General features: G+C 48.3%; 2 protein-coding genes across 5 annotated transcripts in view; both read left to right on the top strand.

The window, feature by feature from the left end:
- The window catches only part of src (SRC proto-oncogene, non-receptor tyrosine kinase), a 28,382-nt gene extending 19,644 nt beyond the window's left edge, over positions 1 to 8,738 (top strand). For 2 of the 4 annotated variants that reach the window (XM_088407353.1, XM_088407354.1), the window contains 9 exons: positions 1,073 to 1,099; positions 1,237 to 1,340; positions 2,837 to 2,986; positions 3,917 to 4,072; positions 4,205 to 4,384; positions 4,941 to 5,017; positions 5,775 to 5,928; positions 6,000 to 6,131; positions 7,003 to 8,738. In XM_088407353.1, coding sequence (XP_088263479.1) covers positions 1,073 to 1,099; positions 1,237 to 1,340; positions 2,837 to 2,986; positions 3,917 to 4,072; positions 4,205 to 4,384; positions 4,941 to 5,017; positions 5,775 to 5,928; positions 6,000 to 6,131; positions 7,003 to 7,211 — 1,189 coding nt within the window. In that variant the 3' untranslated portion in view covers positions 7,212 to 8,738. The remainder of the gene's footprint in view (positions 1 to 1,072; positions 1,100 to 1,236; positions 1,341 to 2,836; positions 2,987 to 3,916; positions 4,073 to 4,204; positions 4,385 to 4,940; positions 5,018 to 5,774; positions 5,929 to 5,999; positions 6,132 to 7,002) is intronic. The other 2 variants (XM_088407355.1, XM_088407356.1) reach the window with 1 other exon arrangement.
- A 528-nt stretch (positions 8,739 to 9,266) lies between these two features.
- Positions 9,267 to 21,707, top strand: part of ankrd52a (ankyrin repeat domain 52a) — a 28,396-nt gene continuing 15,955 nt past the window's right edge. The window contains exons 1-24 of the mRNA XM_088407352.1: positions 9,267 to 9,439; positions 10,016 to 10,099; positions 10,169 to 10,247; positions 11,156 to 11,226; positions 11,662 to 11,862; positions 11,933 to 12,020; positions 12,987 to 13,129; positions 13,213 to 13,425; positions 14,468 to 14,546; positions 14,701 to 14,815; positions 15,563 to 15,645; positions 15,712 to 15,829; positions 16,673 to 16,741; positions 16,836 to 16,976; positions 17,463 to 17,525; positions 17,617 to 17,728; positions 18,913 to 18,984; positions 19,067 to 19,268; positions 19,502 to 19,589; positions 19,684 to 19,801; positions 20,520 to 20,742; positions 20,807 to 20,894; positions 21,062 to 21,145; positions 21,213 to 21,358. Coding sequence (XP_088263478.1) covers positions 9,413 to 9,439; positions 10,016 to 10,099; positions 10,169 to 10,247; positions 11,156 to 11,226; positions 11,662 to 11,862; positions 11,933 to 12,020; positions 12,987 to 13,129; positions 13,213 to 13,425; positions 14,468 to 14,546; positions 14,701 to 14,815; positions 15,563 to 15,645; positions 15,712 to 15,829; positions 16,673 to 16,741; positions 16,836 to 16,976; positions 17,463 to 17,525; positions 17,617 to 17,728; positions 18,913 to 18,984; positions 19,067 to 19,268; positions 19,502 to 19,589; positions 19,684 to 19,801; positions 20,520 to 20,742; positions 20,807 to 20,894; positions 21,062 to 21,145; positions 21,213 to 21,358 — 2,707 coding nt within the window. The 5' untranslated portion in view covers positions 9,267 to 9,412. The remainder of the gene's footprint in view (positions 9,440 to 10,015; positions 10,100 to 10,168; positions 10,248 to 11,155; positions 11,227 to 11,661; positions 11,863 to 11,932; positions 12,021 to 12,986; positions 13,130 to 13,212; positions 13,426 to 14,467; positions 14,547 to 14,700; positions 14,816 to 15,562; positions 15,646 to 15,711; positions 15,830 to 16,672; positions 16,742 to 16,835; positions 16,977 to 17,462; positions 17,526 to 17,616; positions 17,729 to 18,912; positions 18,985 to 19,066; positions 19,269 to 19,501; positions 19,590 to 19,683; positions 19,802 to 20,519; positions 20,743 to 20,806; positions 20,895 to 21,061; positions 21,146 to 21,212; positions 21,359 to 21,707) is intronic.

Below are 21,707 nucleotides of genomic sequence, written 5' to 3' on the forward strand. Positions count from 1 at the left end.
GACTCAGGTGTGTTGGAGAGAGCAGCATGGAAAACATGCAGGTTTGCGACCCTCAAGGACTGGAGTTTGACACCTATGCGACTAAAGTGAGACTGAGGCGCTCGCCGCCGCCGCCAAAATGTTTTTGAATGACACTTCATTTGTTTTCAGGAGAGCCACCTTTCTTTGCACTCAATCCGCGATCCGCACTCAACAATCGAGCAGGCTTTTATTTGGACTTTTTTCCCTCGGAGCGAGCGCCGGTTGTCATCTTGACGCGTCCAAGTCTCCGCTAGCGGCTGATATGAGGACGAGACATATGCTGCATTCAGACGCAGTCAGAATAAAATGCCTTCAATTCATTAAACAATAACTGTAACAATAACAATACTATTGCGATTGTTGATGAAAAAATGTTGCTTCAGGTCCCTGTAGTAAACCTGCAAAAAAATACCACAAATTTAGAAAACCGCTCCTCAAAATAAATCAATGATTCATAAAACTTCTCTTCCAAAGAAACAAGTATGTTGAGCCTCGTAGGTATGGAAAGTCATCGACACGCCTGACAGCAAGTTTGCTTTGCTTATTGTGAAAGGTTGCTGTTTGCGTTTAAGCAACGTGATTGATGTCATTCAAAGAAAAAAACAATAGTCCATTATTTGGCATAATGGAGGGCTGCAACTAATGCTTGTCAAGCTGAGAACATGTTTCTGAATTACTCCGCAATCCTTGAGCGTCAGTGTATCTCACATGCTTTATGTCAAACTATTTCTTTTTTGCAACAGCGGTGCACCATATGGACAAAGGTACCGAGACACACCTTTACCTAATAACGAAGCGATCCGAGGTTGGACTCGGCCTAATTCTTCATCTCGGGTCACTACTCGCTGTTTTGGCTGCAAAATGAGAAGAACTTAACATTTCTCCAACTTTTGATTTCCTGTGGGTGGAATGCGTCCCCATACTTTTGTCCGTATAGCGTCCGTTTCCTTCCTCCTTTGGTTGTCACGAGAGGGAACGCTGAGTCTTGATGTGCTCAACTAACCTTCTTTAACATCTCCTTGTCTCACCTTTTGCCTTCCTTCTCCTGCAGTCATCTCGCACTGACTGCAGAGTGCAGGTAAGCAGCTGCTGTCGCGGTCTCGCGTGCGTGCGTGCGTGCGTGCTTGTGCGTCGCCTTCTCCTTGCGTCTTCGACGTCCACGTGCTGGGCCTCGGCCAACCCGCGCCTTCCTTTTTCCCCTTTCCACCAAAACAGGTGGTATTTTGGCAAGATCACCCGCCGTGACTCGGAGAGACTGCTGCTCAGTCTGGAGAACAGGAGAGGAACGTTCCTGGTGAGGGAAAGCGAGACCACCAAAGGTGAGCTCGATGCCCCCTCCCGAGCTTGCAAATGCGTACCCTTGGAATTAGGCGCGGCCCGATAACCGGGTTGACCGTTTTCCGTGTTGTTAAAAAAAAAATCAAGGTTTCAGAAAGAAAGCTAGACATACTACACATTCGTTACATGCCCATGTAATGAGTGGAAAACAATGATGCTACCCATGTATACAGAGAATTAGCACAAAATATTCTTTCAGCTTTGAAAGAATGAGTTAAAATGCTCAAAATCGTTTAGCACTCTAGGGATTGCCTTTTCTGACTAAAGTTCTTTCTGATTGGGCAGAATTTGATTGGCGGCAACTTCTGCCACCTATAAATAAACAAACTAGAACTACAGATTGGTGAAGCAGCAGTATTTTTCTTAGACTTGGCGTTTAACTAGCCCTGGTTTTACGCGTAGTCCGGGCCTGAGCAAGCTTTTCTTGCTGAAAGTTTTTGAGGGCAAGCGTTATAGAAAACGGACAGACCAATCAGAAATGAAAACATATTTACAAGTGCAAGAAGAAAAGACCAACCACAGAGTCGTCGTAGCTCTTAATAGCCACGGTATTTCTGTTCATTTCACGTTTACGCCGATCTGCTGGAATTCCATCACAGTCTCTCCGAACATGTTCAAACAAGAAAGGTGAAACAGAATGCGCCCCCCCTCGGCTGCGCGGGCCTAACTTAGACAGATGGGATAAGGTCCGACCAAATGCCTGTAGAGCATGTTTGAAGATGCTTCCAATAGGCTGCGTTCTCCCTTTGGGGTCAGCTGGTTTTCTGTATGTGACTGTGTGTGTGTGTGTGTCCTATTTCTGGTTATTAGGTCCTGCTTAAAATGTGAAACATGGCCTCTTTGGGCTTGTCAGGGGGGGAAATGACTTTATGTGAGAAGGAGCAATGTGGAGATCCTGGCTGGCTGGCTGGCTGGCTGGCTGGCTGGGTAAGCCAGACAGAATTAGGTCAGCGTGGAGATGAGGCCTGTACAGCCACGGGCCATTATCGCCCACTTTATACATGTGAAGAAGGTGGGGGGGAGGGGGACGTTGCCGGGGGCTGGGAGGTGCTGCTGTGATTCAAGCGTTTAACTTGACTGAGATTGCCCTCTAGTGGCACAAAGACCACATTGCCTTTCATATTCGCAGTACAGTACTCTACTCTCATGTTACTATGAAGCTGCTTACTGTCAACCCTTTTAAAGGCGTTATGTTACAAATTATGGAAATTCTCTTGATGTTTTATGATATCATCAAAGAATCAATGGGGAAAAAAGACACTAGGGACCTGAAACTTACTGAAGCAATACAAATCAACTTTCAACAACGGTTAATTATTTTTTACAGTGTTTGCATGGGTTACTGCTTAGTCTAAAACTGAAAAAAGCGCCTAAAAAAATCCCCACTATTTGAGAAGCACTGCATTAATTTGACACAAACGTATTGAATTGCCTTGTTTTGTTGAGTTGTGGCTTCGCGTTCCGTGTCTGTGCGCAGGTGCCTATTGTTTGTCCGTGCTGGACTACGACAACACCAAGGGTCTGAATGTGAAACACTACAAGATCAGGAAGTTGGACAGCGGCGGCTTTTACATCACATCCCGCACGCAGTTCAGCACTCTGCAGCAGCTTGTCAATCACTATCGCAGTGAGTCGCTCCATTTCCAACTACAACTGCTATTCAGTGACTATGACTGGACTATTCTGGGATCCAAGTGGGTCATTCCAGAATTGGGGGACATTTTACGCCCCACCAACCAAATTTTGACTCTTTCACAACCACTTTTATATATATATATATATATATATATATATATATATATATATATATATATATATATATATATATATATATATATATATATATATATATATATATATATATATATATACTCCCTTGAACTTGGACGTGATGCCTCGATCGCTGGAAATGTCAAACAAAAACGTACAAATAAAACGACCTAAACAAAGTTCTGTGCATTCTGACACCATCTCAAGGCAACCAAATGAACTGCATTCATGTTATTAACTGCTTCGCTTATACTATAAATATATTTAAGTTTAAAGGGTTTAGGAGTGTTTTTAGCAGTGTAACGCACATTACTGTCATTTGTACCCAGTAAAATATGACACATTTTTTTGTGGGTGTGTGTGTGGGTAATGCCTTACACTGCCATGTTACAGCAAACATAATGCATTACAGTAATAAAAAGTGAAGCATTGATCTGTACTCTGTTCTGTAGTTGATTACTTACCACTCATGAATATGCATCAGAAAATCATCAACCTGAAGGTTTACTTTACAAGAATTTTGTCCTCCAATTGCGGAAAATATTGTTCAAAACAACAGTCCGAAGCGTTTCTCCATCATGCTGGAAACCACAAAATGTTTTAACCAAGAGTTTGAATCCGTTTCTCAGCCCAAGCACTTTTTTTGATAGTATGAAAAGCGAGTTACAGTAGATAGGAAAGCACTTGTGCGGAAAAGCTCACAATATCGATAACACCAACCCAGCAAAGAGAAAACATCTTTGTGGAAAGGGGAAATTCCCAAGGCCATTTTCTTTGCTGTCCCCAGAACACGCCGACGGCCTGTGTCACAGTCTGACGGACATCTGTCCGGTCCTGAAGCCTCAGACCCAAGGCTTAGCCAAGGACGCCTGGGAAATCCCAAGAGAGTCTCTTCGTTTGGACCTCAAGCTCGGACAGGGCTGCTTCGGAGAGGTTTGGATGGGTAAGGGCGCGACCCGCGAGTGCCGTACAAAAAAAAAAAGGTTTCTGTCCAGGGGACCGCTGTCCACCGGCGTTTCCTCCTTGTTTGTTTGTTTCGCCGGTCGCGGTTGATGGCGCTTGTGTCCTTCCTCAGGAACGTGGAACGGCACCACCCGGGTGGCCATCAAGACCCTGAAACCTGGCACCATGTCCCCCGAAGCCTTCCTGCAGGAGGCCCAGGTCATGAAGAAGCTGAGGCACGAGAAGCTGGTCCAGCTTTACGCCGTGGTGTCAGAGGAGCCCATTTACATCGTCACCGAGTACATGGGAAAAGGTTGGTGGCAAACCTAGCTTTTCCTTGAAAAATCCATACGTTAAGTAAAGCTACGGCTGTTGAAGTTAGATCATTATTATTATCTAATTATCTTTAAAAATCACATCTTTATAACAAAAATATTTTCCTTCAACACTAACAAAAGAAGAAAGCAATTTAAATCAACTTTCAACAAATGTTAACTTTTTACAGTGTTTTTACTGGTCACAAGTTCGTCTGGAATAGAAAACGAAGAACCGAGTGCATCGAAAGGGCCTGAAATTAAAATGTACTCATTCGCATCTACTTAAGGTTCCGTATTGAAATGAATTGCATATGTAATTCACGTATATGATTGATTTCATCCAGTGCGCATTTTTGTCCATTTTTGAGCTTTGCTTACCTTTTTTACAATATCTTTGCAGAGGTGACAGTGTTTGAGATAACGTAGTGCCCCCAGTTGTCACTTCCTGTCATGGGCGGAGAAGCTACACTTTTGCGGCTCTGCTTATTTTGTAGTTGCAACCTTTCAGATGTCTCCTAACGTCCACCTCGCTCTCTGTGTGCCTGCCGACAGGTAGCTTACTGGATTTCCTGAAAGGCGAAACGGGAAAGATGCTCCGACTCCCTCAGCTGGTTGACATGGCGTCACAGGTCGCTCTCGATAAATCAGCCAAATCCTTTCCGCGTGCGTAACGTGCAAGAATGCCAGACAAGAATGCTTGTGGCTTTTTCCAATGCCATTTTCGCTCCGTTGGAAGGACGGACGACGCGGCGGCCTCGCTCGAGCATCAGAAAATTATACGCAGTTAGAGAATGTGCGCCGGGATACACTAGTTCCAATGTTCCCTCTCGTTTTTTAAGCTTTTCTGAACATTGGCCCAAACTCCCTGAGCAGGCCTTGAACCGTGGTGAGCGCACGTCTGATGTCGCTCACAAAGTGACCTATGCGCAAGGGTGCGCATCATTTTTTTGTTTTGTGTGCGTGTGTTACTCGCATCCCATGTCGCACTCCCGCCCCACATGAAACGCACCGCGCGTTTGCGCACTCAGCGACGTGGCGTTGTTCAAGCCCGCGTCCTCAAAAAGTTTCACGCCCGTCGATTATGGCCGGCTCCGTTCGTTCGGGGTCCAGTTCCGTTAGTCCGGCGAAGTCAGAGCTCCATTCTCCGGCGCCGTAGGGCGACAACGTAAACCGTCTCATTCACACCATCGCGAGAATGATACGCAAGCCCGAGTGCCAGTCCAAGCCGCTTCGGTAAACGGACAAATCTCCTCAGAATAGGAAGACGCGGGTCGTGCGTGCTTAGCTTTACGGAAGACAAGGAGAAAAGCATCAGGGAGGCCCGCGTGGTCTTCTCCGACCCCGCGTGAACAAAAGGTACGTGTGGCTCACCCGCTTCTCGGTCAGATCGCTTCGGGGATGGCTTACGTGGAGAGGATGAACTACGTGCACAGAGACCTGAGGGCCGCCAACATCCTAGTGGGCGAGAACCTGGTTTGCAAAGTGGCGGATTTCGGCCTCGCTCGCCTCATCGAGGACAACGAGTACACGGCCAGACAAGGTCAGCGCCGAGCCCGCCCTCCGTCGCGGCCCGCCCGTCGCCGTCGGCTCACGTGAACGCGTGCGGCGCAGGAGCCAAGTTCCCCATCAAGTGGACGGCTCCCGAGGCCGCTCACTACGGACGCTTCACCATTAAATCCGACGTCTGGTCCTTCGGGATCCTGTTGACCGAGCTGGCCACCAAAGGAAGAGTGCCGTACCCAGGCAAGCCCTCTTCACTACTTACTTTCTACTTAGTAAGGTGCGATTTGAAAGCGGTTTTTCCGATCTGCGTTCTTAAACCCTGCCTGGGGGAAAATATGACCCAACTCGGGGTTTTTTATATTTTTGATATGTGATATCAAAGGGAACGCATACAAAGAAACACTAGGGATGCTAAAGTATTGCATAGATTTTAAAAAATGTCTCATTTCTATATGCTGTCCCTTCTAATTGGTTGGGAAAAGGAGATCGAGAGGTACACCCTATAGATGTCAAATTTAGCCCATGTCGGACTCATTTACTGCCATTCAAAATTGGAAATATGGTCAATTTTGTACATTTTAAAAAACAGGCATTTGAAAATAGCATGCATTTCCCCTGATTTTTGCATGAATCGTTTCAACGGCGACTCGCGAACAAAAGACATTTTTGTGTTACGCCCCAAAACCACCGGGTGGCGGGAGCGGCCAACTTATGACATTTGCAAGCCTTCCAATGACTTCATTGATTGGCTTAGCCTGGACTCCCATAATGCAAAGGTCTCCAAAAGTCATAATACTTTAATTATGACTTAATAAATATTTACATTTCATAAACATACAGCGTCATTACTTTTGCTGTTATCGCATTTTTAGTTTTTGTACACGAAGGGGGTGCAGCCCCCCCCCCCCCCCCCCCCCCCCCCCCCAAAAAAAAAAAGTATATATATTCATATCCAGTATGTATGTATGGATAGGTATGATGCCACTGAAAATTTTGAGGAGTTGAAAGTAAATTTGACAATGTTACGAGCCTTTGGGCTAGCGACAAATCCCAGGGGTTGAGCGGGCCCTTCAAATCTTTGAAAGTCAGGAGTGCTGTCGGCGTTTTGCAGGCATGGTGAACCGGGAGGTTCTGGACCAGGTGGAACGCGGTTACAGGATGCCGTGTCCGGCAGAGTGCCCGGAATCCATGCACGAGCTCATGCTGACCTGCTGGAGGAAAGAACCCGAGGAGAGGCCCACGTTCGAGTACCTGCAGGGCTTCCTGGAGGATTACTTCACCTCCACCGAGCCTCAGTACCAGCCCGGGGAGAACTTGTGAGGCAAAAAAAGGCGCTAACATTTCAGTCCCACCGGGCTTCCGCGGAGACGGCGCCGTTCCGAAGGGGGGCCGGCTTTAGACGGCGGGCCTCCTTTTCTCGACTTGCCGACGCAAAATCGACGTTGCTGCAAAGTGGCGCTGAGAATTCTCTGTTAAGAAGCCCGCTTGTCGTCTTCCACTTTTTTTTTTTTTACTCCGGTCGCCGGACCGCAACGAGTTGGGTTGCGAATCTTCTCGGACTGCCGCTGGCGACCGGGGGCGAGCTCCGCCCCCCAAACAAATGGCTACTGAGTGACTAATTCGTCTGAAGATGAAGCGGCGCAAAACCTTTTTTCTACTCGGGTTCACTGTGCAAAGGTACCCGCGGACTCTTTTCACGTGATTAAACGCAAGCGTTTGAATGAAACACAGGTGAGTCCTCCTTAACCTTTCCTTTTTTGTAGCCCCGCCCATTTTGTGTGCATCTCTCCCACAAACATACACTGGAACCAACGCCGCTCGCGCTGGCTTTCGGACATCGCCGTCCATCGCGCGATCATGCCTTAGAAAGCCTTCTCGGACACTCGGTGCGTGCAAAGTTATTTGCTTGACCCTCGTGCAGCATTTTGTTCGAGCCTTTGACCTTTATGCCAAAGGCGTTTCACATCGTAGGGAAAGCATTGAAAGAAGACGTTAGGGAGCAGAAATTTCACCCAGATGATGACATCATATCAAAGTTCAATATGCCACGCCCTCATAGTTGCCACACTAGCAGGAGTATACCATCCATGGGCTAAAATACTGCCAGAATGATGTGGAAGAAAATGATCAAAATACCACACAAGGGTTACAGTAAATACATGCACATGTAGATATATATGTTATCTTTTTAATTTATTTAATTGAAAAAAAATCCCCTTTTTGGCATTTACATTACAAAATTGTGGAAACGTCTTGACATGGAAAAAAAAAAGAACCTGGTTATGTGGGTGCAAGAAGTCTAATGTACCACAATGCATTTTTATTATGGGAATGAGTTCAAAATGTTATGCGGGGTTCATTTTGGCTATTATTTTGTAATATTGTGACTATTTTTCATATGGCAATTTGAATTGTCCTTAACATTACGAGCGTACTTATAACGTGGCATCTCCTCAAGTTTTCATCCGGCCGCCCAATTCTCCTCGGTACGTATCGACTTTGCAGTACTTTTCTGAACAATCTTACTTCTGATGATGCGCTCACGATGAAAACGCTTTTGCGTCGCAGGTATATGATTATTTGCGTGTGTGTTTCTGTGAAACCAGTGATGGTTTCTGAGCAAAAATGTTCCATGCATAAAAAAGGGCAACAAGCTAAGGGCACTTCCTGTGGGCTTCTCTTCGACTATGCACATGTTACTTTTTCAAATCTGTTATAAATTGGTGATACCGCCGCCGTACTACTCTTTTCTACTGTATCCGATGGGAATGAGGAGATTATAGCTTTTTTGATCAATATTGTTCCAATTTTAGGAGTTTGCTTGGATTAAAAAATGAATATCATAAACATTGCGTTTGCAGACTGAATTTATTGGTTGGGGTGATTTGGGTTTAAGCTATCAGAGGGCCAACGTCATTTTTTTTCTCCAACACCACATGTAAAGGCGAACAATCATGCTTTGTTGGAGGTTCTTGTGCGTGTGTTTTTTTTCAGCATCATATAGTTCATTTGGTCAAAAATATTTCTAGTTGAAACAGGGCCTGACATTTTTTTTTAATTATTATTTCCTGCACTTTAAGCTAGTTTTTCTGTTTCAAACTAACCCGTGCCCTATAAAAAAAATTGTAAAAATATACAACGTTCTTCAATAATACGATTTAGAAAAACCCCCCGAAACATTTAATTAATTAACAGTGGCAGTAATGAAAGATGTTTCTTCAATTGCGGAAGTCACCGCCGAGCTGCTGTGCACGCTTTGACCGCACGATGTCGCCGTTCGAACGAGCGACCGAGGCGTCAATCGCCCTCCGAGCCAGCAGGCGGAGCTGCGCGACGGCGGCCGGCGTCCGAGCCGACCGCCATCAGATGCAGACAACAACAGTGGCACGTCGGGGAGGGAGTCGCGTTCGTCTTCTCCGCTTGCGGTGGATGTGCTTTCGAGGGCGGAAAGAGCAGCGCGCCGCGGCACACCTCCGACTTTGAGCCCCATGAGGGAGCTCCGTCCCGGCTGAGTTTGGGAGATGGGGGTACTCAACATTGCAGACCAGGTACGGTGCGCCGACGAGGGGCGCCGTCTATTTGCTGGGAAGCTCTTCTGCGCATCACGGCGCTGGGCCAAAAGTCTCCCTTGTGCGGAAGCCCCGCTATGCGCGCATCGCACCCCTCTCCGCCGGGACGGACCCGCGGTGCCCGAGCGATCATCTTAGCGTGCGCGCAATTCCGTCGGAGCTCCCTTTCGCTTTCGACGATCCGCTCTTGTCTCGGCGAGCCAATGGAGATGCTCGGGCCCGGTGTAATAGAGGCCTCCGGGAGAGCTCCGTCTATTTCCTGGGATTGGCTTTCATTTATGTCAGCCGCAATAACTCGTTCCGGATCTCTTTAAACGCCGTGGCTTTTGCGGAGCAACGACCAGCGAAGGCAAACGGATTCGGCGTCAATCGAATTTTGCAAATCGCCGACCAGATTGTGCTTGCGACGTTTGCGAATCCTCACCGCGCAGCCCCCGGCGCCGATGCGACCTAATTGGGGCGCGACCCAAGCCGATAAAACCCTAACCCTACGTAACCCCCTAAAATGCCGGGAGACAATCGAATTGAACGCAAGTGCGGCCGCGTGTCTTTCAGCCTCCTCTGGTCCAGGCCATCTTCAATCGAAATGCTGAAGAAGTCCAACTATTATTGCACAAAACGGAGGATGTCAATGCACTGGTAGGTGTGCGCAGGAGCGGCACGTATGCGCCACCGAGCGTGCTCTTCATCCCGTTTCTCGTCACACAGGACCAAGAGCGCCGGACGCCTCTTCACGCTGCTGCGTGCGTGGGGGACGTTCATATCATGGACCTCCTCATTGAATCGGGTGAGTCCCCCGCCTCGGTTTACTTCATCAACCGACACGCCGATCCACTTATATGCTTATTTTAAGGCCGGCGCCATGTATGGAACGCAAGGAGGCCCGTCACCGATATTTAAACCCGACAACGGGGAAAAGAGGAATATTTATTGAAGTGAACTGAAAATGCGGCCGATGTCGCGAATTGGCAGCTAGCTGTGCCCGCAGGCGAGCCTAGAATGCTAAAAACAAGTCAATGCAACTTTATTTCTATAGCGCGTTTAATGCATAAGCGTGCATGTGGCTTTCACCGCTGATTGGCTCCGGCTCTTGCATAAGCAATCGGATGCTACTATGGGCGGGACAGTGCTGGCGCGAGGCTCCTTAACTCATTCGATGCCAAGGATCTAATTACACCTTTGTTAAGAGTTCGCTCAACGTCCGTAAGGTATTTAGGTAACGTTTGAATGCTTAAGTATCCGGGATTGAATGTCCGGACTCTTACAAAAAAGTGAAAATGCATCCCTGGCATTGAATGAGTTTTAACAGACACAGTCAGATGATGCGTTCAAGCGCAATTTTCCATGATCGGAGCCATCACCAGATTTATCAAGTGTAAGATTGATAAGAAGTTATAGGGGAGCGGGATGTGTTCCTAACCCGCCAGGAAAATATGAAAATCTTGCGTTGCGTCAACATGAACATTTTGTTTGAAAGGATTTCTTAGTGGTTTTGTGGGTAGCACATCCTGCTCGACGTTTTAGGTTTGAATCTCATCTCAGTCCTTCCTGTGTGGAGCTTGCAACTCAGACCGACACCTGTGTTATCGGAAAGCGTTTGAGGGACCTTCTAAAGTCCTTTTTTTTTTTTTTTTTAACCACAAACTGTCATATCCTCTTTAGCCTCAATGAAAGGTTTCCGCGTTGTATCCTCAGGTGCCAACGTGAACGCTAAAGACCATGTGTGGCTCACCCCTCTGCACAGGGCAGCTGCTTCCAGGAATGAGGTAACAACAAAACATGGAACATGAATATATATGGTTGGGAGCGGACGGATTCAGTTGGGTTTTAGTAGCCAGAGGAGTTTGAGTGTCAAGGAACGCTCTAGAGGTCCAGGATATTTAGCATTTTCACTCACCTTTCAATTGTGTGCTATGTCTATGTAAATATGGGTGCCATCGAATGAAAGATTGACTTCCATTCTTCAGTTAGTGTGCAAACACTGCCATCCAATGGTCACAGTCATCACTACAGTGTTTAATTGCCTTATTTTAGGAAAGCCTTAGTCAGGGCTGCCAGCTACCCCCCATAAAAAACATATTTGGCGAAAATGTTATTACTTATTATTGTTATGACTATTTTATTACTGTTAAACCGGTTCTCGGCTCGTGCCGTTTGCATGTTAGCGCGCAAATAGCACAAAGTTCCTGGGGTGTCTGCAGAGGGCCGTGGGCCTGCTGCTGAGGCGGGGCGCGGAGGCCGGCGCCAGAGACAAGTTCTGGCAGACGGCGCTGCACGTGGCGGCCGCCAACCGGGCCACGCGCTGCGCCGAGGCCCTGCTGAGCCCTCTGAGCAACCTGAACGTGGCGGACCGCACCGGCAGAACGGCGCTGCACCACGCCGCTCAGAGCGGCTTCCAGGAGGTGAGGCGCGCCTCTCGCAACCGCGCCTGCAAAATTGACAAGCTCCGACCGAACGGCGCCCCTCTGCCAGATGGTCAAGCTACTGCTGAATAAGGGAGCCAACCTGAGCGCCGTGGATAAGAAGGAGCGACAGCCCATCCACTCCGCCGCCTACTTGGGTAAGCCAGAAAATTCTTTGCGCTACGGTGCGCTTTGTTTGCCCCGGACAAACGCCCTACCTTCCGCAGGCTAACCGTTAGCTTATCTGATGACACCTTGGCTGCCATTGAGGTCTAAAAACTTCAAAGAGACACTTTTATTGGCCTGTTATTGGCTGCCATTGACGGCCGTATAAGTTAAAAGCCCAATTCAACCGGGCTGGCAGTAACTGAGTTAATGGTATTTGCTAACTTCCTTCCCTCCGTTATCTTAAGCGCTTGTCCTCCGGAAGCTCGCGGGATGCCGGAGGTTATCCCAACTATCTTTATTACGCCGAATTTGACAAATTCTCAACGTTGCCAGTTTGTCGTCAAATAGTATACGGTGAGAATTCTCTAGTAAGGTTGTCCTATCTTTCCTTATGGCGCAATTTCCTTATGTGGGATGCATGTCCTGCGCCAACGCGCAAGTACGTTAACAAAGTGCTGTGCATGTGTAACAACACAAGCAATAAAATGCAAAAATATATTGTCCGTACTCAACAAAAACTGCAATATTCAGAACATGTACTGTGCATGAACTGGGAAATGTACCGTTTGGAAAATAACGCCAGTACAGTACTGTTCTTAACTACAGTGTTGTATACTGCACTTTATTTTTTAACGTCGAGTTTATCCGTCGCTAATTGCAAATAATTGTCCCGTCGATCATGGCTGCTGATTTTCGTTCGTAGAGCCACAAGCAATTTCTTCTGAGAAGGTCAACTGCCAGAATACTAAGCGTGAATGGATTCTCGTTTTTCAAGCTTCTCTTGAATGTTTTTTACTCGGTTTCCCGCTCGGCTCATCCCTTCCACGGTCATTAGCGTCCTTTTTCCGATGGGCGCCGCGATCCGCGGGACGTAAAGGAATAACATTCAAATGTTGGGGAATAACGATGGGCCCGCACCCCGCTTTACGTTGGGATGTGGGCGCGACGCGACGCAGGTCACGCGGAGGTGGTGAAGCTGCTGGTGTCGCGCGGCGCAGACAAGAGCAGCAAGGACAAGCAGGGCTACACGCCTCTCCACGCCGCCGCCGCCAGCGGCCACGTGGATATTGTCAAGTACCTGCTGAGGATGGGCGCAGAGGTAAGAGAGCTCCCGCCTCTCCGGGGGGAATGGGGGAGGGGGGGCGTCACCGGTCCCGCCGCCGACATTTGGCACCCCCCCAGATCGACGAGCCCAACGGATTCGGGAACACGGCGCTCCACATGGCGTGCTACATGGGCCAGGAGGCCGTGGCCACCGAGCTGGTCAACCACGGGGCCAATGTCAACCAGCCCAACAGGTGCGGCTACACGCCGCTGCACCTGGCTGCCGTCTCCACCAACGGCGCCCTCTGTCTGGAGTTGCTGGTCAACAACGGGGCCGATGTCAACCAGCAAGTCAGTCTCGCCGGTTTTGGGTTTTTTTCATTGTAGTTTGACTTGAGCCCCGTTTCCGCCCACGTTGCAGAGCGCTTCATAAAAGTGATGCATTATTATTGTTATTATTATCTACTAGACGCTCCTCAACAAAAACCCGGTTTCGAGGCGAAGGTTTTTGGGTGCCTTTGTGGTCCCCCCAAAAAATTGCCCCGGTCCAGAAGCTAAATACTTTAAAGGCAGATTGGTTGGTGGCGGACGTATTTGAATTTGCGGAAAATAGCCACCCATAATGACATAGAGAGGAAAAAGAACGAAAAAGCTTTAGATTCCACAATCCTCCATTGATGAACTCCGGGTGACTGTCGCCCTCTTGGTTGATGCGACATTCCAAATAATCCTGCACACTCTCAGTGTTTTTGTTAGGTACGATCGCTGTAAACGGGACGTGACTGGCGATGCGAGGAGGTGATCTTAGCAGTGGTGGTCCAGTAGAGCAGAGTAGATACCGTCGGTGGAAACATGGCTTTAGTTGAGATATGTTGCACAAAGTTTTCACCATTTAACTGTTGCAAAGTGTCTATGAGCGTATGTGTCATAACAACACAGCATAAAGCATTACATCACACTTAATATTAAACTTGTCACGCTGTGGTTTGGGCTAAGCCATTCTCCCTCACGCAAATGCCCAAAATGGCTTTTGTTACTATGACCGCAGGGGGCGTACTCACAAAGCGGGCGGCCACTGTGTCAAGTAATCGTAGGGAGAGAAGACCGAAGACCGAGAAGACAAGTAATAGTATGAATGGTATTGAGCCAAGTGGAAAGCGTTGACGTTCCCATACACATCATCTCGTCGCAACGTTATCAGCACACAGTGCAATGAATTGAAATTCCGCCTTTATAAATAAATGTCTCATAACTCATGGCACGAGCAATATAAATCCAACGGCGAGCGCTTTCAATCCAAAATCCAAACCGAAGGTATTAGGTTAGCTCTTGCTTTTTCTTCCTGTGAGATTTGGAACGAAGCCAACTTGCCGTTTGTGCTCCTTTCTAACAGAGCAAAGAAGGGAAGAGCCCCCTGCACATGGCAGCCATTCATGGACGCTTCACACGCTCTCAGATCCTCATCCAGAACGGTAAGCGCCCGTTTTACATTGCGCTTTTCGTTTTGATGGAAAGACCAAAGGATGGGACAAAATAGCACCCGAGGGTCCAACGAAAGGAGCCGTCAAGCGACTTGAGCAAAATAGACATGGCTCGTGTCAAAGTCCAGCCATTGCGTTCCATCAGGTGGGGAAATCGATTGCGTGGATCGATATGGCAATACTCCTCTGCATGTCGCTGCAAAGTTCGGCCATGAACTGCTGATCAGCACCCTGATGACCAACGGAGCCGACACGGCCAGGTAACGCGCATCCATGGCGCCGTTGTCATTGGCGATCGACGAGTTGTTTGATGCCATGCCAATATGCGGATTACGTAGTGACTGATTATGGCCTTGCGTATACTGAATATGCATTTTGAATGTACCGTATTTTCCGCACTGTAAGGCGCATCGGATGACATTTGTAATAATTAATGACGTATTTTCCACCTTTTTCCACATATAAGGCATTATAAGGCGCAACAGTAGAAGCAGTCAAACTTTATTAGTAGATTAAGAAGCAGCTTTCTGACAACTCCCAAAATTAATAAACAACTGTCATATGTTTTATTTTATGAGTATTTCCATGACTTTTTATAAGGTATAACATGTACTGCAACATTTATATGAGGGAACCTTTTCTCCAGTGCAATCACAATATAGTAATACTCAAAGTAACAACAATAATAAGTCAAATCATAACTCTAAACTCTCAATCGCATAATAACTCAATATGAGCAACCTTGTTCAAGTGTAAACACACAAAAGAAAGAGGTAAAGCTTACTTTATCACTTGATTCCCCATCTACGCATCCCAATCTCAATATTGATCCATATATAAGGCGCACCGGGCTATAAGGCGCACCATCAGCTTTTTCAAAAAGTTGAGGCTTTTAGGTGCGCCTTATAGTGCGGAAAACACGGTAATTGCTTAGGATTTGAATGGCAACAACATTATACATCTTATTAAGACAATATCCTGCTTGCCTGTATTTGTTGCCGTTGCAGACGCGGGATCCACGGAATGTTCCCCTTGCACTTAGCCGTGCTTTACGGGTTTTCAGACTGTTGTCGCAAGTTACTCTCCTCAGGTTTGTGACGGACACAAAGGGCGCGTGCGCTCGGAGCCGCCGTTAATGAGTGCGCCCCGCTCGCAGGTCAGCTTTACAGCATCGTTTCCTCCATGAGTAAGGAGCACGTGCTGTCGGCGGGGTTCGACATTAACACCCCGGACAACTTTGGGAGGACCTGTCTGCACGCTGCCGCCTCTGGAGGGTAAGAGGTGTCGTTTCTTCCAAATGGGGAGGGACTGGCCAGCACGTGTCCGCGCGCGACAACGGCGTCCCGTTCTTTCTCCGAACGAAGGCTTCAAAGCGGAGCGGAGCTCCAGATGTTTTCGCTCCGGCCTTTTATCTCGATCTTACGGCCTCCGCGAGCGTGCCCCCGCTTGACGTCGTCCCCTTCTGTACGCGTGATCGCAAACAAACGCGTCCTGGCCAGAGGCCGACGGCGTGGACTCCCGCCGTCATATACGACCCGCGACACCCCCTTTTACAACCCTCTGGACGGAAGGAATGTTCATTGACCAATAAAAGTCTTAACGACCCAACTGATCGGACTCGGCCGCCCCATTAAGAAAAGAGCGCATACTGCATATTACGCGTATAAAAGCATAATAGGTTTTGGATTGATGGGAGGCACTTGTTGGTCTTTTGCCAGTCGTGTCTTCTGATCTGGATCAAGCGTGAATATTTTCAATGTTGTGATCTCTTAAGTGACCGTGAAGATAGTTGACATCATTTTAGCATTAACCTAGTGGACTTCATATTCCACAAATGAAAATACTTTGAGATTTCAGGACAAATAAAAAGCCCGAAGGTGTGAGGGGAACGTCACCACGTCCTCGTTTGTCCCCTCCGCTTTTTTCAGTGCCAAACTTAAAAGACATGCGTGAAGAATCGGGGACATTTTCTGTCCCTTTTCTTCAACGCCCGCAAGCTGAGCGCGCTTTTGGGGGAAAAAAAGTGATTTCACATGACACATTCAGGAGCCTTTTTTTTTGCTTTGCCTTTGTGAAAGTAACTTCATCTCCCCGCCGCGTGTTTGTTTGTTTTCCAGAAATGTTGAATGTTTGAACTTGCTCTTAAGTAGCGGCACGGACTTGAACAGGAGAGACTTGATGGGAAGGTGAGCTTTCGCAATACACGTAGACAAACATGTTAGCCCGTATCGGTCAGACGAGAAGACGTGAGCCCGCGCACGCGTCCGTTCCGGCCACTAGGACACCATTACACTATGCGGCTGCTAACGGGAGGTACCAGTGCACTGTGACCCTGGTGAGCGCCGGCGCCGAGATCAACGAGCCCGACCAAACGGGCTGCACCCCCCTGCACTACTCTGCGGCCTCGCAGGCCTTCAGCAGGTAAGGATGAATAGAGCACATTTTAGGATCATATTGACCCTTGGCTGTCCGGGCATTTTTCACTAACTGGTCTTATCGCCCAACTTGGGCTCATAACCTCATTAAATGTGAATATGTTTTTATTTTCAACCCCGGCTCTTTGTTCAGGGGTGGGGGGGGAGATAAACCCTTTATGTACGATATACACTGTATATGAATATTATTGTAATCATGACATAATTAGGTATTATGACTTTTGCTTGATGCAAGTCCAGGCTAAGCCATTCAACTAAGTCATTGAAAAGCTTGCAAATGTCATAAATTGGCCACTAATGCCACCCGATGGCAACAGGGGCCCGTGCTGGAAAAACGATTGCAGTTGCACACGCTGGCATAACGGCAGGCTGAAATCCTCAAAATGTGAAATGACAGGCAAACACCGTTGCCTTTTGCACTTCTCATCATTTCTGGGTCTCGCTCATATGAAACTTGGGCTGTCCTTTTCAGAGGCGACGGCCATTTTTATGGGAATCATCAGCACGATGAAGAAGAGGTCAAGGAGTCGTACTTGTGAGTTGTGTCTGCCCCCCCCATCCGCTCCTTGCGTCGTTTCTGGTCTCACTGTGACTGAGGTCCCCGTGTCTTGTCTTCCTACAAACAGTTGCCTGGAGCATCTTCTGGATAATGGCGCCGATCCCTCCATGGTCAACGCTAAGGGTTACAGCGCTGTTCACTATGCAGCTTATCATGGCAACACTCAGAACCTGGAGCTGGTCAGTGTCTTATTTCCTCCCTTTCAAAAGCTTGGATGTGTTTGTATACGATATTTTCAGATGAACGCCCCCCCCCCCCCCCCCCCCCCAATCAATGGCGTGAAGCTGCATCTTCGGTCTATTTTACAGTGGTACCTCTACTTACGAACACAGTGTTATGAAAATTTCAGCTTCTGAAAGGCCTCTACTGTAGTGAAGAGAGAAAATTCAAGATACAAGAGGCGACATTTAATATGAGACACGAGACACCGGCGGTCACGCCAATGTGACTGATGTAATACGCAGTCAAAACCCGTGATTTCTTTTTACCGTATTCGTTACAGTTTGTGATACGTTTGAATCATTTATTAATATGCCGGCTTGCCCACAAATGAGACGATGTTTTTTTGCATTGATGTTTACTGTGGTCTTCCACTTTTCATCTGTGCTCGTTTCATCCACGATTCCCACCAACAATTTACACAAAATTGACATTAGTTGCGGCATATTCACATAAAAACACATGCAACATAGCACTTTGGGCTGTGGCGTCCGACGTTTGCGTTGTTAGTACGTCGTCGGCACGTTAGCAATGGCGTCACACGGGAAGCACTTTGCATGACCCCAGACTAACCTTAAGTAAACTTAGATGCTCGAAATAAGCAAAGAAATAAATATGATTGCTCTTGTGGACTTGTGAATGATTCCTGCATCACTGGAAATGTCAAATAAAAACGTCCTAAAAAGATGTCTTTCTGCGCTCATCACCAGCATCATCTCAAGGCAAACAAGCAAACTGCATCCATATTGTCAACTTACTACAATTTGTACGAATATTTTAAAGGGTTTGGGAGTGTTTTATTTTATTATTATTATTCTTCACATGCTATATTTTGATTATAATGCATGTAACATACTTCAAATATGAAATTGTTACTTTTTTTTATTCATCTAATAATATTCATTTAAGGGGTTTAGGAGCATTTTGGGGGGCTTGGAACGGACGAGGCGATTTACATGGAAAAAACGTCTCTGCTTGTGAAAGATTCTGTGCCAAAATGACTTCGGGAACGACTTCATTTCGTTTGTAGAAGTAGCGCTTTATTTGAAATGTAAAAATGTATTTCACCCGAGGACTCGGGAAATGTTGTTTTCCAAAGTCAAGTTTCTTGCCGTCACACACACACGGGCCGCGTGTTTTTCAGCTCCTGGAGATGTCCTTTAATGCACTTGGAGACATAGAGAGCAGTATCCCAGTCAGCCCCCTGCATCTTGCTGTGAGTCTCCCCTCCGGCGTTCCCATTGGCCGCCGCCGCCGCCGACCTGACCTGACCTGACCGGCCCTTTCCTCGCGCGCAGGCTGACAGGGGCCACTGGCAGGCGCTGCGCGTGCTGACGGAGACGGCCGCCTACGTGGATATGCAAGACGGCGCCGGGCGCTCGGTGCTCTACCTGGCCGCCCAGAAAGGCTACGCCCACTGTGTGGAGGTGCTCCTGGCGCAGGGGGCTTCGTGTCTTCTCAACGACAACCGCCTCATTTGGACGCCCATTCACGTCGCGGGTATGAGCCTTCGCCGCGCCCCGCTTAACCAAAACGGGGAAGCGCTCTTGAAGTGATTCCCGGGAGGGTAAAGTCGGAATTCTGAGCGATGAAATCGGAATCCCTTCAGGGGAAATTTGAAGTGAAAAAGGTTGAAGAATTTCGTGGGGCCCTTTTTGCAAAGAAGCCCCTTTTGATGTCGACGGAGAGCTTGCAGTCTTCTTGCTAAAGCCCACCCGTTTTTGTCTCTCCAGCTGCTCACGGTCACTGTGATTGCCTGCACAAGATGGTGGAATGTGGAGAGGAGGGCGACCTCACCAACGTTGCCGACAAATTTGGCCAGTGAGTAAGCTTCCGCGTGTGATTCCAAACAAAGTCTTCGGACTTTCGGTCAAATTGTGTTTTTTTTCTCCCGTGGCGGCGCGGCGCACCGCAGGACACCTCTAATGCTGGCCGTCCTCGGGGGTCACACCGAGTGCGCCCGCTTCCTGCTGGCCAAGGAGGCCGTTCCGGACGCCAAGGATAAGAGGGGCAGCACGGCGTTGCACAGGGGGGTAAGCCAACAAAAAGTCTAACAGCGTAACATGCTCCGAACATTTTTCCTTTCCGTCACGAGGCCGAATAAGTTCATTTCGCCGTAAATACCCAAAGCCGCGCAGCATTCGTGTTTCGCCGAGTTTCGGATTGAGTGCATATGCCAAAAGACGGCAATCAATGAACGAGTCGAATTGTGTTCTCTAACCAGAGCACCCGGCTGCTTACCTTGAATCCGCCAGCGACATCATCGTTTCGAATGATCTTTTCCGTTTTAGTAATATTCTTGTTGGTTCGGTCTGCTCACTTCTTTTATTGAAAACGGTGCCGTAACATCCAGCTGACGCTCTGTAGCTCGTCCAGTTCAGGTCATGGCTGTAAGCAAGAATACGGCAAGAATGCACATCAAAACTCAGCTTATGTGGCTGACGGATCATTCTTCCTCCAATGGTTTAAAAAAAAAAAAAAAACATCATGGATGGAAGTTATACGGCTTAAAGGACACACCCATCATTTTTGCCTTCGATTCGGGCAAAAAGCGCATATTGTATATGGGGAATTCCGGTATTACAATTCATAGCCTTCAACACGCATTTTGCCACTTGCTGTCCACCAAAAACGACATCGCGTTTTCAGAGTCTTTTTTCCCCGGCCGGGTCACGCGTGCAACATTCCCGAGCCGATCCGCGATCCCCGAACGCGTCGCCATGTGATTTGTTGTCGGCGGCGCGTCCCTAGGCCTCGCTGGGCCACGACGAGTGCGTGGCGGCCCTGCTGGAGCACAAAGCGTCCGCGCTGTGTCGGGACTCCCTCGGTCGGACGCCGCTTCACTACGCCGCCTCCAGGGGCCACGCCGACATCTTGGCCAATCTGGCGCAGGCCGCCGCGGCCGCCGCGGGGCTGGAGGACAAACTGCTGGACAACAAACAATACACCCCGCTGCACTGGGCTGCGTACAAAGGTGTGACTCGATCGAATCGGCTTTAAGTGTCGGAAAACGTCACTCTTGGCGTCTCCGTTTTCAGGACATGAAGACTGTTTGGAGGTTTTACTTGAATACAAATCATTTATTCACCAAGAGGGAAACCCTTTCACGCCCCTGCACTGTGCTCTGTGAGTATCGGCTCAGTTTGCGTGTTTGTTTCCGTGTGAGGAGAAAAATCGAAATCTCTTGCAGACGTCGCCGTGGCTCCACATTGCGATTTCCTCCCGTCGGAGCCGCAGAAGCAAACGAAAAAAAAAAAAAGCTCCGTTTGGATAACCGTTGCCTTTGCCGACAGAATAAAAGGCCACAGCGGTGCCGCGGAACGTCTTCTGGAATGCGCCGGGGTCCGCATGATCAACACCAGGGATGCCAAAGGAAGGTGAGACGGCCCCCTACGTCTGGGCTTTGGAATGCTTGAATATCAAAACGCGCTTGGCCGGCCGCAGAACCCCGCTGCACGCCGCCGCTTTTGCCGAGGACGTGGCGGGACTCCAGCTGGTGCTCCGACACGGGACCGAGGTCAACGCGGTGGACGCCGGCGGACGCTCCGCGCTCATGGTGGCCGCCGATAAGGGACACAGCGGCACCGTGGGTAAGTGGGATTTCATGCCAAACTTTCAATAATCGCTCGATAGTTTTCAATTTATTGTCAAATAGTAGGGATGGGAATCGCCAATATGGGCGCCGGCGTGAGATCCTTTTTCTTTTGCCTGTCTTTTTGGCGATATTGCACACAGCGGGATGCAGCGCTTGGTACTCGTCTGCCAGGGAAACTTCCAAAGAAATGTTAGCATACACAGGAATACAAATTCTTGTATTTGGACATAAAGGCGCTTTTTCTTGTGCGGCGACCGTTGCCGGCGTTCAGCACAGCCTGGAGCGTTCGGTAGCCGCCGGCTAGCGGCGCTCCGGTGCGCTGCTCTATACCAGCGGTGCACATA

This window comes from Hippichthys cyanospilos, chromosome 2, assembly GCF_059441005.1.
Source record: "Hippichthys cyanospilos isolate Australia breed blue-spotted pipefish chromosome 2, RoL_Hcya_1.0, whole genome shotgun sequence".
NCBI classification, from domain to species: domain Eukaryota; kingdom Metazoa; phylum Chordata; class Actinopteri; order Syngnathiformes; family Syngnathidae; genus Hippichthys; species Hippichthys cyanospilos.